The sequence below is a fragment of the Pteropus medius genome, unplaced genomic scaffold, assembly GCF_902729225.1.
Source record: "Pteropus medius unplaced genomic scaffold, Ma_sr-lr_union100, whole genome shotgun sequence".
NCBI lineage: Eukaryota > Metazoa > Chordata > Mammalia > Chiroptera > Pteropodidae > Pteropus > Pteropus medius.
Window position 1 is genome coordinate 217603 of NW_024340695.1, and position 18068 is coordinate 235670.

At 35.2% G+C, this 18068-nt stretch overlaps 1 protein-coding gene and 1 pseudogene across 6 annotated transcripts; one reads left to right on the forward strand and one right to left on the reverse strand.

Moving 5' to 3' along the window:
• Window positions 1-243: 243 nt before the first annotated feature.
• On the reverse strand, window positions 244-17888 carry LOC120603453 (piggyBac transposable element-derived protein 4-like). Of its 6 annotated transcripts, none has more exons than XM_039863903.1 (5): window positions 17757-17888; window positions 17229-17331; window positions 15828-15921; window positions 13217-13303; window positions 244-4755 (listed from the first exon to the last, which is right to left on the reverse strand). In XM_039863903.1, the coding sequence occupies exon 5, from the start codon at window positions 2781-2783 to the stop codon at window positions 1026-1028; it is 1758 nt and encodes a 585-aa protein (XP_039719837.1). In that variant the 5' UTR covers window positions 2784-4755; window positions 13217-13303; window positions 15828-15921; window positions 17229-17331; window positions 17757-17888; the 3' UTR covers window positions 244-1025. The 6 variants fall into 6 exon arrangements, with proteins under 6 accessions (XP_039719837.1, XP_039719810.1, XP_039719829.1 ...); XM_039863876.1 differs by having other exon boundaries at window positions 17641-17837; XM_039863895.1 differs by lacking the exon at window positions 17229-17331 and having other exon boundaries at window positions 17641-17837.
• On the forward strand, window positions 14806-16513 carry LOC120603893 (40S ribosomal protein S8-like; annotated as a pseudogene).
• Window positions 17889-18068: the final 180 nt, after the last annotated feature.

The window sequence follows — 18068 nt, forward strand, 5'->3', positions numbered from 1 at the left end:
AGCATTAAAATGTTGATGCCTATTTAAAAATTCCTTAGTTAAAATACTGCAAACCAGAGGCTTTGGAATCAAATTCAAAGCTCCATTCCATCATTCAGCTAGAATCTAAAGATTTTATGCTGGGATGTTGGGTAAAAAGTACCTACCAAACTTAGGAGGCAATTGACACTACTGCACAGTATTTATTGAAGTGATTTTGGTCATTGGCCACTGTTAACCTTTAGGTGTAACACAAGAAACATGTTTCAGGTTGGAAAGTCAAGAATATTTTATTGTGGTGAGGAGTGGATTTAAGTATCCATAAAGTTGCTATTCCATCAATTAAAACATTTCTGGATCTGTAAAGTTCAAATAAAAACACCCATATTTTATGCTAAAAGATAAGTGAGACTACATGGAAGTGCTCTGTAAACAGAATGGTTACTGAGGAATAATCAGTATTGTTGCCTGCAAGAATTGTCATAACCAGAACAGTAGCACTCAGCAAGAAAAAAAACAATTTGAACTCAAGCCAAGTATACCACATATATACACCATTTATTGGGCTCATGACAGTATTACGCCATTCAGTTATGTTTTCTTAAGAAGGTAATCTAGTCACTGAGTTTTTAGCAGCAAGGGCATTGCTGAACTTTGAGCATCTGTGTAGTTCAAATAGCAAATGTTTTACATGAACAGCTAACTACAAACAACTCAAGAACAACTCATACCCTGGCTTTTTTAATGTAAAATTACCTGTTACATTTTACAACTCATACATTTAACTAAGAAAAGATCTGAGTACCTTGCTTACTGTAAACCTTGATACTGGTACCTAAAAAAGAAAAAAAAAAAGTTTTAACCCATTTCCTGTTTAGAAAAAAAGTGCAGCTCACTGCCAGCATTAATTTTACATAAACTCTTTGAGGCCAAAGAAAATCTAAGTGGTTTTCAATGTGAAAATAAAATATAACTGTTCTTGGAGTTGTTTCTGCACAGAACTTGTCTCTAATCTTAATGTAAAAAATGTATATGATGATCAGTATTTAATAATATTTTTTCGTGTGGTAAATTTCAAAACAAGGAACAACACAAAGCGGAACATCACATTTCTCACAAAAATACCGCGTTTCTCTCCGGATCTTCTTGCCATCCTTGTTGTGCGAGCAGCAAACTTTGCAGCGACCAGTTGGATTCTGTTTCCCTGATGTTGGTGGTATGCTCTTGGGGAAATGTCTTCCAGACAGGCGAAGTGGTGTGACATCATCAGAGCATGGGCGACCTCGAAGATGTTGCTGCCCTGGCTTGTGATGCTTTTCCAGCATTCTTTCAATCAGTGTCAGTCTGAAGTTTACATGACTGATTGTGTGTTCGGGATTGTCCTTCTTGAACAGGATGTAGGAGTTGAGCACTGTAATGTTTAGAAGGTGGCGAAAGAATTTTTTATACCAAAACTTGTGCCTTTTGCACTCAGTAGGATAAGAAGCAAGCATCTGATCAGCCAAGTCTACTGCTCCCATATTCTTGTTATAATCCACAATGACACAAGGCTTCTTAGTTTTCTTGCCATTTCTGCAGTCTACTTCAATCACAGTATCACTGTGGAATGTTGACAACATTATCACCTCCTTTTTGTCATACCATTTCAGTGCCATAAGTTCATCATAGAATCTGGCTGCAGTTGTCCCCTTTGCAATCCTTTTTTTCAAATCAATTGGCATCTGTTTTGTGTTCAAACAAGCTGTCCCAACTGCATCAGTCCTGTTTTGATGTAATTCTCTGAAAAGCATGGGAGATGTATAAAAGTTACCGATGAAGACACAATATCCTTGGCCAAGAAGGTCACTGACCAAGGTAAGAACAATGCATGACGATTTCAGACCATCAGCTGAATTTTTCAAATTCATACTGGGCCCTGTGTGAACAAGTGCATTCCACACGTAACCAGATTGACTTTCACAAAGAACGTAGAGCTTGAGACCACACTGTGCTCGTTTCATTGGGATGTACTGCCTCAGAGCTAACTGCCCCTTGAATAGCATCAGTGATTCATTGACTGCAATGTTTCTGTTTGGAGTATAAACAGTTGAAAACTTATTTACAAGAAAGTCAAACACAGGTTTAATCTTCTGCATTGAAACCTGGGCCTTTGATTGACCAGTGGATATAGAATGATTGTTGACAAAATGCAGGCACCGAAGTAAAAGCAAAAATCTTTCACCAGTCATAATTTGCCTAAGATAAGGTGTATCCAAAAGAGGCCTTGTCGACCAAAACATCTCCAGCTCGGGTTTCTGTACAATACGTTGTAGTAACATTACTGCAAAAAAGACTTTTAGTTCATCATTGTCAGTGTCTTTCCATTTATCCATTCGTGGAAATCCTCTTGGACCAGGTGGCTTTGAAGCCAACAAGGCAGCTTGAGCATTAGTTTCGCTGGTAATTTTTGAAACTAATTCCTCAGTAAAGAACAGTTCAAAATACTGAAGTGGGTCAGTAGTATCACTGACATCAACTTTTCTGCCAGGTGTGCCAGTAAAGTCATACCTCTGACGTGGAATCATAACACAAGTTGACCATTTCAGAGCGTGACATGAGTTAGCTGACGCAGGGATATTTCCATCAGATTCCAAATCGGACGAAGGCCTGACTGTACAGTCTTCTGAAACATTATCTGAAAAATCATCAGAATCGTCTATTTCGGAAAAATCAGATTCATCAAATGAATCTTTGGCTAACAACTGTTCGAGAACGATGTTATTAACATTACGTGTAGGGATGCTGCGTTTTCTACGATTTGACATTATCAGCGTTTGAGAATTACTATATTTTATAAATAGAAATACCACTACTAAAAACAGAATGCTATAAATTGAATGAGGTCATTTGTTTCCAAAGACTATCCATATACTAGAGCGAGATATTCATAACAAACTTTGGGGGTAAGGTTAGGATTGTAATCCACAAGTTTCCCTTGGGGTAAATGTTGCAACCGCCAGCTAGTATTCGCAGGGCAATCAGGAAATGGGTTAAAGAATAAAGTTTAGATTAGAGATTACAAATAATAAAACATATTTAGCCTAAAAAAGCACTTATCTGATTAAGACTATCCATTTGCTTTTATTTCTACCATTCATAAAGGGACCTGAAAAATAAATGAGAAATATCAAGTTGTATGTCATCAATATGCTTAACTAATCGAAACAAAATACTCTTCAAATTAAGAATACAATACTTCCTTTCTCACTTTGTAAAAGTACTTAACAAAATGTTAAGAAACCAGAAAAAAGCCCACAACTGAAAATCATGTCTTAAAGTAGAACACTCTATCCTAATATTGTTTCTCTAACTTGAATTCCTTACCTTTGAAAATGGAACCCAGACTTGACCTCTATTTTACTTTCCTGCAGTCTACCATATTCATATTGAATTCGCCATAGCTAGGCTATTTCTTAACTGGTCTTTCCTAAGGACTCCAACCATCTGCCAAAAAAAAGCCTAAAATAATTAATTTCTCCCTCTCAAAGTCCTCTACAAGTTTCCCACTAGTTGTTGAACTATTAAAAAGGAACTGCAAAATATGAAATGAGTAAGAATACTCAACCTCAAATAAAAGCTTTTGTTCTACCACTGACCACAGTTATGCATCTATTATGGTGTTTACTATAGTAAATGTATTCTTCCCCAGAGGGGAGTTCTTCAAGAAAAGAAATTGTGTTTATCTTCACTGGTGAGCATGCAGTAAGCAATCAAATGCTAAAGGTACACATTTTTTATTCGACATAATTCATACTAGTGAACAGCATGAGGTAAACTATCTAAAAGCACTGGTTCACAACTGTGTTGGTCAGAGGATTGTAAATTAAAACAAGTATAGTTTATGATTTGAACAGATCTGAAAAACCCAAGCTAAGAAAATATGCAAACTATGGAGGATCAATTCTTTTATAGAAGCACGGTAATGGGATTTTTCTTATTAGAAGTTAGAGCTTCCTCTCTACCATCACTGTAACCACACCAATTTCATAATAAAACTAGCATAATTAAAACCAGGTTAGTGGTTTATAAGCTCACGTAGGTTTCAACCTGGCTTTGTCACTTAATAATTATGTCACCTTAGGCACATTACTTAATTTCATCATGTATAAAATGATTATATACTACTGAAAATGGCATCAAAAGAGGAATACTTAGGTATAAATTTATGCAAGACTTTATGTTGAAAAATTTTAAATGTTGGTGATAAAATGAACTAAATAAACAAAGTGAAGACTTAGTTAGCATCATTGTTAAGTCTTCCTAAACTAATTTACAGATTCATTGTAAACCCTGTCAAATTTACAAGAAGCTCTTTTTTGGATGGGGGTTGGGGGTGGTGGTGGTGGTAAGAAATCCATAAGCTGTTTCTAAAATTTATATGGGAAAAGGAATTAGAATAGCCAAAACAATTTCAAAGAAGAAAAAAAGACCCATGCCATCTTACTTTAAGACTGAAGTTACTATAATAGACATTTTAAAAATTTTAGAACTGTTTTTTTAATAGACATTAACGAAACAGAATAGTCTAAAAAATTTACAAATATGGTCAATCAAATGACAAAAATGAAAAAATAATTCAAGAAGGAATAGTGCTTTTTCACAGATGCTACTGGAAATCCATATGCAAAAACAAACCAACATCAAAAACCAAATCATACCTTGATACCTACCATATGAAAAAATGAACTCAAAAGTGTTCATATGCCAAAATGTACCTCAAACTCTTAATTAAAACTTCTAGAAGAAAACAGAAGAGCTCTGTGAATTTGAAAGTTCTCAGATACTATACCAAAAGCATGACACACAAATGAAAAAAAAACTGACACACTAAATTTCATCTAAATTAAAACCTCCTGTTCTCCTAAAAACACTGAGTGAAAACTCTTAAGTAAATATTTGCAAATCACACATCTTACAAAGGACATGTCCAGAATGTACAAAGAACTTGCAAAAATTCAACAATAAGAAAACAACCCAATTTTTAAAAACAGGCAAAAGATTTAAACAGATAATTCACATTACAAATAAAACTAATGTTCCTTCTTTGACCATCTAACTAAGGATACATATAATTGCCATATTATATGTATCCTTAGTTCATAAATAACAGCTCTTTAAAAAAGTAAATGCTAGTGTAATGTGGTTAACATATAAAGGCTGTTGAAGAGCAAGTGTCCTTACACATTCTGAATTTGTCTTTGAAGTGTACAATTTGGACTTTTGATTTTTACTATGTGAAATCACAAAGTGGAATTTTAGGAAAACTATGGAGTTGAACTATAAAGTCCGAATGAGAATTAGTAAAAACTTTTTTTCCAGGAAAAGCCAACAGGTTTCAAGACCAATGTGATATGAAAGAAATTATTCTTAAGCTGGTACCAAGGAAATACTGATAATTTAGAGAAAGGGCAATAGTATATGAGAATCAGAGATATAAAGATGATAACCTATCATCTTTGGTAGCGGCAACCAAGTGATAGTAGAAAAGAATTAATGCAAACATTTGGATGCCTACAATGTGTCACATTGCCAAGAAAGATTTAAAAAGTTAAGTAAAACACAATTCTTTCCCCAGTGGGGAAAAAAAAGGAACATTTAAAATCACTAGCAAGATATATTAAAACTATGTGTGCATGTATTATTATGTATAAATATACTGTATATACATACTGAACTAAAAATGTATGCTTTGGAAAGGGAAGGAAGATAAACTGACAAACAAGGAAGGGAATTTGGGACAGTTTTCTCGAGATTTGGTGGATGAATTCGCCAATCAGTGAATTTAGGAAATTTAGGAAAACTAAGGATGTCCATAAGTAGTAAGAAAAAACTTCTGAGAAGCCAATAATTCAAAGTAGAAAGACTAATCTTTATAAGAATAGGAAGAACAGAATTTAGATGACAATGGGAACTCCATGTGGTGGATAACTGTCTCGATCTGGTTCAAAGACCACCTGTATAAGAATCCTCCACAGATTTGAAACCGCGAGGTCTGAGGCGAGGCCCAGGAATCTGTACTCTGAAAAAGTACTTGATATGCTTATGAATAAAATTTGAGAATCACTGATTTGAACACAGGTTATTAAAAGGAGAACACAGCAACAGAAATAATTATAGGGTTTCAACAGATGAGATTTCTGTTATAAAGCAAAGTGGAGGATGAAGCTGTAGGCCATGAAGATATTTAGGAAAACATTTTTTTTCAATGAATTTTTAAAGAAATGCATGTCTCAGAAATATGAGCACATACTAAGATGATAAAAAAAGAAGTATATGGTAGAAACTACAGTAGATGGTTACAAAAATCTTAAAATTCAGCATTAGTTCTCTGCAAATTTCCAAAATGCCATGGAGCTGATAAGGAACAAATTGTTTAAGTGTTCAGGGATTAAAAAGCACCTTTCACATTTTACTGACAGGTCAAAAAAGAGAAAAATAGCTCTGACTTAAAGCACGCCAGGTCAATTTGGTCAAAGAAAATTTTATAGAAGCACTTGGCTCTGCCACTGTAAAAGAACCTTAACACAATCCTTTCCAGCAATATCAGGGATTCAAGTTTACATGGAAAGTAAGTTCTACTGACACTTTCTATTAACACTTAATTAGAAATTGATTTCATAGGACAAAAAAGTGACAGATAATCCATCACTTTATTGTTCTTTTTACTCACAAGTTTAATTGTAAAAGATTATTAAAATCATTTTACTGTATTTTTTTGTCCACAGATATTCTATATTCACAATGTAGCCTACTTCTATTCTAATCACCATGTGACCTTTCACCTGTCCCTACTGAAAATGGAGTAAATGTGGCTGAATGCAATTCTTACATATCTGTAGAAAAGTCTACTAGAAATGAACATGGAATTTTTCCTTCACAGGCAATGTAATGATTCATTCACAAACAAAATATATTTAATCTAAAGGCAAGCCACAACGCTGTCAAGTTGTATGCTAATTATTTCTGACAACAAAAGTATCTCTTCCTGGCAATCCTCTTTCATGATATGAAGCCAACTGAAGCTTTCTGATAAATGACTTCATAAGTAGGTATGATGTGCCATTTCCCCTCTATCTCGATATCTGTACAGCTTCCAAACTGAATATCAGGAGAGCTGCTTTAAACATGAAACTCAGGCTCATCTACTCTAAATTCATTCTTTTCCCTAAATGGAAACATGAAAAAACAGGAAGTACTTGGCAGCATAGAGAAGCAAGTTTTGTGGCTTAAGTATTTACTGGTAACAGACTAGTTCTTCTTGATGGTGTAATAAAATGCAGAACTTCACATCTGAGAGGAAAACAGCAAAAGGTTGCCTTGGTTACCAAGGTTCCCCTGGCAATTTAAAGGCCTTTAAGACAATATCATATGATACATAGAGGAATAAGAAACAGAAAGATGGCTTTTCTTCTTGTTATGCTTCTCCATATAAAAGCCCCTCCCTGACCTGTCTAAGCCACCAAAATTATACAAACACTAGAAGCAGTTTTATGACTAAGAAACATGAAGATTTAAAAAAGATTTCTGGTTTGGTTTGAGGGAAACTACTTGGGGAAAAAGTTTTTTGTATATGCTTGCCACAGGATTTGAGGTAATCCTACATACAAAAAATAGGAATATAAATCCCTAAGTGGACCGTTAGAATTAGTAGACTCAATAAATTAACACTACCAAATATAACATAAAGCCAACGAAAGGAAAAAAGGAAATAAACATTTCCCCCATGCCACCCTTCACAGCCCCCTCCAATTCCACTGCTGCTGAAACAAAGCATTTACAGATAACAATTAATTTGTATCCTAACTTTTAGGTTTTCGTACTTAAGGGTATATTAGTATGTATCAAAGTACCCAGTAAAATGTTAAACTACCAAATAAATGTAAAGCATTATTATCTAGTCAAACCCACCCCCCACCCCATCCCAGCAGGCTGAGACCCATATAAGAAGTCATAAAATCAATTTTCTGGGTTATAATAGATTTTTAAAAAATAGATACAGGAAAAAAATACTGGAGTACCCAGTACTTTCATTTGTTGTGTGTATGGCCAGTACACATGTATATAGAAAACAGAAACTTTACTATAACAAAATTAATCTGAACTTGCTTAGCTATTATTTCAAATATGTTTTATCAGCCAATGAAAGCATTTAGAACACTTGTTAAATAAAACAGAAAGGTAGGCAAGACATTAAACTTGTCAGAATTTGATCCTACATGGTAGGAAGCAACTTCCTTAAGTACTAAAATTATGGAGTTAATGTCTGATACTTCTGATTCTCAGGGGTTATCAAACATCAGTTAATCTTTCAGATATTACAAGTATCTTTTAGGAATTCTTATTTGAAAAATATAGTGGCTTGGAACTGTTACATATCAAGAACTACAAATACCTAGCCCCATACCCCTTATACTCTTAAAAGTAAGCACTCATGCAGAGTAAAGTATATTCCAAGTCACAACCAATGAGAACAGACTTACGATCAGAGCACAGAACATCTGGTTTTCAAACAGTGTTTTCTATATTAGGATACTTAATCCAACATATCACTGAACTACTGTAAAAGTTCTGAGAATTTGAGCTAAGAGTACATAATTGCCACTTTAGCTCTATGAATGCCTATTATGAGGCTGATAGTTTAACTTATCTCCCCATTTCTCATCATTCTCATTTCTTCTAAATCTAGAGGCCAAGACCCTATCGATGTTATAATAACCAAGAATCAAGTAAGTGTCTTCATGAAATATCTCACCCAGTTTCTTATCTCAGCCTATCCCTACTTTCATGCTGAGAGGCATAATGGTACTGTGATAAGCAAAATGTACTTGTAGAATGAGATTATGAGTTAAATAACTGAACGAGCCATGTGGCTTGTATATTGTTATTGGCAGCAGATGTACCAAGTCCTAGTCAAACTTTTCACAAATTTGGATCACTGGTGATGAGGAAGATTAATGGGCATGCAGATCTACGAAAAAGCAGTTACTGCGAAAAAAGCAATCCCTCTGGTGGTTAATCAGACATACTCTTTTAAAAAAAAGGGGGGGGGGAAATTCTAATAAAAATTCTTGACCTGTGGATAGTCCCCATTATGCTCTACCCACTACATGACCTTGAATCTGACCCAATTCCTAAAACCTCAAGTGATCTCACTTTAAGTAGCTCAAAAGGCAAGACGTTCCTTGTGTACAAACACCGACAAAGCACATTTCACTGGCATGCATGTCAGTGAAATATCTTTTAGCTTGCTTATACCTTTTATAAACTTTAATTCCGCAAATGAGTGCCAACTAAATACCAAGAACTTTGATAGGTTCTAAACCTTCGAAGGTGAATTAGGTAGTTAGTTCTCTGCCTATAAGAATGTCATAACTTAGTAAAGAATATCCCAGTGGATAAAAAGTGCATAAAAAGCTAAAATATAGAAAGTAGTAGGAATAATGTAAGAAGAAATACATGAAATTCATATGGACCAATTATCTACAGTTGTAGGTTATCAAGGAAAGCTTCACTTAAAAAGTAGCTCTTGAATATGCGGCAATAGGGCAACATTCCAGATGGTGGGAAAAGTATGAATAAAAACAAAGAACTGAGAAAACACAGAGCTTGTAGCAGGGAGCCATGATAGTTTTAGTGTGACTGCACCAAACATACCTGAAGAGAAAAAGGAGGTTTAGAAAGAGTTTGATGGGCTCAGGAAGGTACTGAATCAGAGGCAAAAAGTCTAAATGCTTTATTTCTGTATATAAATGTAATAATATACTCTTTTAAAACATTCTTGGAATGACAGACACTATACAGCATCATTCTACAAACTAACACCACCAAGTATCTGAGTGCTTCCTAAACATTTAGCATCATTTTAAGCACTTTACATGTATCAACTCATTTAATACTAATCTCAACGTTGTCAGGTCAAAAATCCTCGTTTTACAAATGGGGCTCAGAAGTTAAGAAATCTGACCCAAACCACCCCTTCCCACAAAAAGCCTGACTGTACCTACACATTCTAAAGCTGGAGGTATCTTTTTTAATATCCTTGAATAATTTTTAAAGCTATTATTCTAATGGGGAGCATGAAGAAGACCCACACCCTATAACTCAAATAACTTAATCTTTGAAAAATAAAAGGTACCAGAGGCAAGGGATTAATAAGAGAAGCAATTTAAAAAAACATACATATAATCACATAGTCATTAAAAAACTAACAATGCTGACAACTAATGCACAAACATTTCTGAATGTATTAATTACTTTTTCTCAATCTATAAATAGATTATGTCCTTGTAACTCAAAGCTAGCACAAAGACAGGAAAACTTTTTTACATTTATTTAAATGAGGTCAGAGAGTCCTGACACATGTAACAAAGTAGCTCGAATTTCATAAGCTCATATAGCATCCCAAAAGGCTTAGCTTCTATGAAAACATTAAAAATCCGAATCAAAAATAAAAAAATTAATATTATGATTGGTACCTAACAGAGCACTTAAAAATCTTTTTTCTAAAACAAATTTGTAACTTTTCCCTTGCTAAATGACAGAAAACACTTTTAAAGCCCTAGGAAAAAAGAGAAGGAGGCCAATGGAGATTAACTAGTTAAATTAAGCTCTTCCTCTTGAAGAAAACTCAAAAGTTAGCCTATTCTACATTTTGCTATGTCTAATTGCCAACGTCTTCCCTTAAACTGAACACTTACACTTCATCTGTTGAAATAAAAGTTGTTAACCAAAACAAGACAATTAACATTCTTAGATTTCATATATTTAAAGAATATTGACTAAACATTCATGTTGCACAGAATTATGTTACCTCTCAATGTTGTTAAAATCAAAATAAAATGAAACGCAAAACTTAGTCCTCTGAGTAAGAAGATGGAAAAATATTTCACCCCACATATCTGAATAATTTAAAAACATACATATATGAGACACTCTCTTAGAACTATATTTTTAAATCATAAAAAACTAACCTTCCCTTAATTTAGGTGGAGAATCATCTGGTTTCTCTACACTTACTTTACTTATTAACCCACTTAAACTTTTCAAGTTGTACTTTAAAAATCAGAAATAAGAAAGCCCCGAATGAAACGGAAGGTCAAAACACAGAAAATACGAGGTCAAGTGTATGTCTTGTCCCGATTAAGGGCCTCACAGGCACTTTGAGAAAGGAAAGAATAGTTGTGTACTGGACATTCAAGCCCTCATTAGCATGTTTAAAACTGATTTCATCTTCCTTAACAAACAGTGGCTTCTCCTGACTTTCAGTATTAGTTAATGGTATGATCTATTTCCTGCTCTTTAAAATCTTGAGGGTTTTGTCTTCTTTCTTTACCTCTATAATCACTTAAGAGATGTAACGCTGTCAACTTTTTTTCTTCACAATCTCTTACCTATTCCTCTCTCTCCAGGGCCTATTCTAGTTTCATCTCCTGCTGACACCACTGCAACAGTATCTTAATTGTCTCCCACCTCCAATTCTTTTGTCATTTCTTCAGTCACACTGGACACTGTTTCCAAATAATTTTGTAATACATTTTGTGTACATTACAACCCTCTGAGTCTGTTCAAAAACCTTCAGCAAAAATAACTAAAATTAAAAGTCTATATGGAAAAATATCTGCAACAAATTATGATTAAATAGTATATAATAAACTCAAAGAATTAAAAAATAAAATATCATCACTCATATATAAATGGACAAATCTTGACTAGGCAACTCATCTTTTACTAATAAGTGAGATTATAGAAAAAAGTCTCATCTGACCAGTTAACAAAAATATTACACAGAAAAAAAGAGCTCAATATATTTTTCACCTATTAAATTAGCAAAAATGATTACAGATTACCCAATGCTGGCTGTTAAACTCTCAGAGATGGTGACAGTATAACTCTTTTGGAAAACAACATGGCAATGTTTCAAGAGTCATAAAAATGTTTACACAATGATCTTTTAAATCAATCTTAAAAGAACAGTCCAAAAGACAGAAAATATTGTATGCACATACATGATAATTGCAGCACAATATTAAAGAACTAGAAACTAAACGGGCAGGAAATAGAAAAATGCAGTTAAAGATAAAAGTTTGATGGAATATTTTCAGACATTAATTAAAATTATTATGGAAATTGTGTAGTCATATTGAATGCTGTTACAATGTTAAAGGACGAAGAAAGAATATACATACAGACAAGGAAGAAGGAAATTTTAAAAATCTAATGTTGGGGTAGGATTAAAGTGATTGGTTCCAATGTGATTTGTAAAGTTTGAAAATAAAACAAAACAAAAATTAATTGTCATTTTTTCCAAACATTCGGCTTTCAAGGCTCTCTAGAGGTTGCCAAACCTGTACAGAGGACAAGCACCCCACACAAGTCTGATGTTCAGCTAATTTTAGAAACACTGATATGTTGGTCTTACAATTTTCCCAATGTAATCTTTAGTCAGTCATCCTCTCCTAACTGGTTTACTCACTGTCCCAAACTTAGCTTCTCTTATATAACTGCATTCTTGATCACAACATTCCATCCACTTAGAATATCTTTTCTTCTAATTTTACAGATTATATCTCTCTAACTTTGAAAATCCTTCAACTAAATAAACTCCTGTTTTTCATTATAAAATAATGTCTTCTTATAAATAATTTAGGTTGATTGCATAATAAACTTTTCACAAATCTATTATTCTTGAGCCATGATTTAAATCTTTAGTTATCCAAATCGATTCTTCTTAAATAACTTTTTATTTACTTTTCACATGTTTAATTATGTTCTTCCTTTTACTGACAATAAATTCCTTGAGCACAGATCCTTGCCGTGTAGGAATGCTACCAGGTAACCTAGATCAGCTTGAATCCAAATCCTAAAATATGCTGTCATTTTAGTTAGACACATATATGAATGAAATCCAGTATCTATGACACAATATGGCCATAAAATCAGAAGTGACATCTAATAGGGCAAAAGACATACAGAGACTATAAAGGATGCTTTGGTTACAAATATGTACTTTGTAACTTTCCAAAAAAAAAATGAAATTAGGAAAGCAGCTACATTCAACACAACACTATTCTACTTTTCTACACAGATATTTACAGAAACAGCTGTACAATGGAACAAATTCCATTTCTCAAAAGAGACATATGTAATAGTAACATAGCTGATCTTGATTATTACAGAATAGTTAAGTAAAACTGCTTACCAGAAACAGAATTTTCAATAGATAGCAAATCCAAGGCTTTTAAAACTGAAAAACCTTCCTTCAGTTTTCCATAAAATGAGGATCACTCTGGAAGATAAAGACTTATTTTAGATTTCAGTATGCTATAGTCCACATACTCAAAACACAGACTGTTTTAAAATTTCCATTACCCCTTTTCCCATTTAGAGAAAAAAAGTGCAGCTCACTGCCAGTGTTAATTTAACATCACGTGTAGGAATGCTATGTTTTCTAAAATTTGACATTTTCAGCGATAGAGAATTACTATATTTTGTAAAAGGAAATATCACTACTAAAACCAGAATGCTATAAATAGAATGATGTCATTTGTTTCCAAAGACTATCCATACACTAGAGCAATGCAAAAATAATAATAAAAGTGAGATATTTCACGGCAAACTTTAGGGGTAAGGTTAGGACTATATCTACGAGTTATTTCAGGGTAAAGGCTGCAGCCGCAAGCACCATCAGTGAGTATTCTTGGGACAAATGGGAAATGTGTTAAAAAAAAAATTTGCTTCACTTCTAAACACTTTCACTGATGAGATCTCTCTCTACATGTCAGGTTATCTTACCATTGGTAAAATAATAAATCAGGAAAATGTTCAGTGTTCCATGATTAAGAATACAGAAATGGGAACCACATGAATGGGTAAACAAATCCTTAGGAATGTTCTAATTTTGAGATTTCAGTCTAAAATACCACATTGGGAAGCTAGCTATATAGCTGCATTGGAACCCCTGACCAAATAAATAAAACATTTTGATTTCAAAATAGGTTTCTGTCATAGAAACATTATTAAAATTTGACAATTCTGATTTTGTAGGAAACATTCTGTTAATTTGGGCCCATTGAAATAGTTTACAAAAATAATTCTATCATAATTTTCCTTTATTCATACCTGAGATGGTCTAGCAATGCTTTATTCATTTAGTTTCCCTCCATTAACATATCATAAAGTCTTAAAAAAAAACAAACTAAGAAAATATAATCCTGAATAAATGTTCTTAATGAGTTCTTTAAAACTACATTAGCAACTACAAATAAATTTAGTATGAAATCAAATATTTGGAACACAAAAATAATTCTGAAGGTTAAGACAGCTTCTGTGGAGCCTCATGAGTTCTCAGAAAAAATTATTGTTAAAGAAAACATATGTTAGCTTATTTTACCTATTTTGTATAAAAAGTGCATACAGATTCATAAGAAATACTAACAAAGCATCTATCATGTATCAGGTAGGCAAATGTAATAGCAATTAAAATCTCTGTTGCTGCCCTCTGAAAGTAAAGTCTCAAACTGGGGAAGAGCCAAACAACTGCCAAGAGGCATATAAAGGTTCCTGTGAGGGCACAAAATCACCAAGAGCCTGCACATAAGGATGGAAAACATCAGAGAAGGCTACAGGGAAACCAAAAAAAAGTTAAATGCAACTATACCTTAAAAACAATTTGTTTTTCACAAACTTTAAATGTCACTGCTGTGTAGTAAAATGTTTCACTGTACAAATGCCTATTATAGAATGAAAAATAAACTTAAAAAAAAAATAGAAAATGTAATAAAAGCAGAAATGACAATAAAAAGTGTAAGTGCAAGAAGAGCAAAAGCTTTCTGATGGACAGCTGCATGGGATCAAAAGACTTAAACGTAATCTCTTTGGCCTTATAGTTCCACTTCTGGGAATTTATCCTAAAGAAATAAGTGAAGGAAGATCTAGATGCCCAGAAATTTTAGCCATAGATGTCACTTCTTATGCAAAATCTTGTAAAATATACACAAGGATAGTCGATCAAACATATCATTGCTATTAAGAGAAAAATCAAGAGATCAAGTTATATGAATTATGATATGTCTATCTTATAGAACACTATGCAGCCAAGAAAAATGCTTTAAGAACAAAATATTTCTTATGTTCCCAATGTTTTCTATATATACAAAAACATAGGTGACAAAATGAGTATGATTCAAATGACCTTTACTGTGTAAAAGAAAACCAATGAAAAAGAGAAACCCCTTTGTATGAAACATAAGCTCAGAATAAAATGTAATTACCTTTTGGTAGAGGGAATAGAAGAGATTTTTGTGTTCTACTCCTGGCTTTTTAGTAATCTCCCAATGCCCATTGATACGTTATTTTGATCAGACAATAATTGAAAGTTTCATAGTAGAATGATAGGTAATTACCCCCTGGGAAGTTCAGCAGTATTGTTTCTAATTTCTTTAAGGGAAAAAACCCCACTTCCCTTCTAAACTTATTGAAATAGTTTTTCTAAATGCCAAATTTCTAAATAGGAAGAAAAAAATTCACAAAAATGTTCATATTATTTCATGATAAAAACATTAAGTACTTAAGTCCAGAAATGGGACCAGTATGAATGGATAAAGTCATATGTCCTAAGTTTGAGATTTCATTCTAAAATATCACATTAGGAAGCTAATTACACAGATTCACTTGAACCTTTGACCAAACGAAACATCTTTCAACTATGGTTCTTCCATTTTGCCATTAATGGCTCTACTTTACTGGTCCACAAAAAACTTTTCCAGGTGTTCTCCTCAATTCTAAAGATACTTACAGATTTAAGAACTCACCTCAGAAATACTTCCAGGTAGGACCATGATCTGCATTTTCTCTTTCCAGCCGGCGCTGAGCCATGGGCATCTAGACCCGGGGCAAGAGAAAGCCCTACCACAAGAAGTGAAAATATGAGCTGGGACGACCCGCTGACAACACTAAGATTGGTCCCCTGCCGCAGCTGCATACACACAGTCCGAGTCCGAGGAAACAACAAGAAGTAACGCGCATTGATTCTGGACGGGAACTTCTGAGGCTCCGGGCGTTGTATGCGCAAAGCAAGGATTATAGATGTTCTCTACAATGCATCCAACAATTAACTGGTCCGCATGAAGACCCTAGTAAGGAACTGCATCGTGCTCATTGACAGCACACCTTACCGACAGTGGTACAAATCCCACTATGCATTGCCCCTGGGCTGCAAGAAGCGGGCCAAGCGGACTCCTGAGGAGGAAGAGATTTTAAACAAAAAACGATGAAAGAAAATTCAGAAGAAATACGATGAAAGGAAAAAGAATGCCAAAATCAGCAGTCTTCTAGAGGAGCAGTTCCAGCAAGGCAAGCTTCTTGCATGCATCGCTTCAAGACCAGGTCAGTGTGGCTGAGCAGATGGCTACGCATTAAAGGGCAAGGAGCTGGAGTTCTATCTGAGGAAAATCAAGACCCGGAAAGGCAAATAAATCCTCCTCGTGTCTTAGCTCCTGTAATGAAGGTGTTTATTGTGAAAAAAAGAAATACTTCCAGGTATTTGTCTCTGAAAGGTCGTTTTCTTCAGATCAACTGCCAACAAAACCCAACAATTATTAAATCACTCAATCATTTTCTACTCTGGAACCTCAACAATACAGAGTAACAGAGTTCAAGACAAAGTATTAGGAGATAATTTTAAGAAGATATCCACATCAGTGCGACTAGATTACTCAATAAAAATGCTAATATACAGTTCATCTTATTAATAAGTAAATTTGAGAAAAATCACTTTATGAATGAAAAACTGAGTCTTTAGTTAAAATGTTCTCTTGAGTAAATTTAGTCAACGTAAATTATAGGCGATAGTTTCCATTTTCCCAATTATCTCATTCTTCATAATGACTTGCCAATTAATACTCTATTTCCACCATTTCAAACGTTTTTTACTTCACAGAACACAAGATTCTGCTAATAGAACAAGATCAATGGCTGCTCTGACAAGGTCCTGTCTGGGAGGTCCTTTTGTCAAGGTGTTTTCTGTCCCTGCGAAAACACTGTTACTTCCTTTCAAAAAGTAGCATAACCTCATGCAGCGTGGAACAGCTGCTTGTCTAAAGTCAAAGAGGCAGCGTCTGTTCAAGTGAATTCCTCAGCGTTCCGAAACCGGAGTTTATTTGCGTGAGGAGCACGCGTATACACCTCTCCCCACGCAGGATATGTCTACGTACCTTGCCTTTTCTATTTTAATTAAGAAGGCGCCCAGAGCCAGTGGCAGGTGCTTGGCTGAGAATATGACGAATTCCCGAAACGCATGTCCAAAGGGAGGAAGAACTGCTCGGAGAGAAGCCAGACAAACTCTAGAAAACCTCTCATGTTCTCGAGTGGAGTCCAAGGGATCAGCCCCGAGAAAGAGACAAGGGATCAGCCCCGAGAAAGAGATGTGCCTGTCCCCTGCGCCTCTTACTCCCTGGCGGCGGGAGAGGAAGCCTCGCCCCCTTTCATCCCGCCCCCCCCCATTCCCCACCCCGCCGCTGGGAGAACTTTGCCATGGCTGCCCTGTGGCCCCTTAACTTCCGGTGCCGGTGCTGCTAGAGCTGCGCCATCCCCCAGTCAATCGGACGACCATAGCCTCCAACTGACCTTTTTAAAAGACGCGCGACTCTTCTGACCTTCAGTAGGTGCTGCCTTGGAGGAAACCATAGATGGGTGCCGCCTTGAAAAGAATCTATGGGAGAAAAACTGTGCTCCTGACTCACCAGAAACGTGAAATGCGATAGAGCTGCGGCCACAGCTGCCCAGACAAAATGGCGCCGAGAAGCCGATTTAGCGCAGGCGCCTTGGAAAGACACTGCCCCGCCCCCGTGCAAGTCCTGGCCGCAGCTCCGGGTTCGGTTTCCATGGGACACTCCACTGCCAATCCTCGTGCGGGACTGCTCTTCCTGACCCTTCAATTTACCAATCAGTGCTCAATCAAGCACATCCGGAGTCGTCTCTTCCAATCAGTTTTCAAGACTTGCTTACTCAATACCTGATTCTCCAGTAATGTTAGCCTTCGGACACAGCCAATT

Bases quoted from the DNA above. Each gene is read 5' to 3' on its own strand.
- LOC120603453 (XM_039863903.1), bottom strand. From the start codon at position 2,783: ATGTCAAATCGTAGAAAACGCAGCATCCCTACACGTAATGTTAATAAC.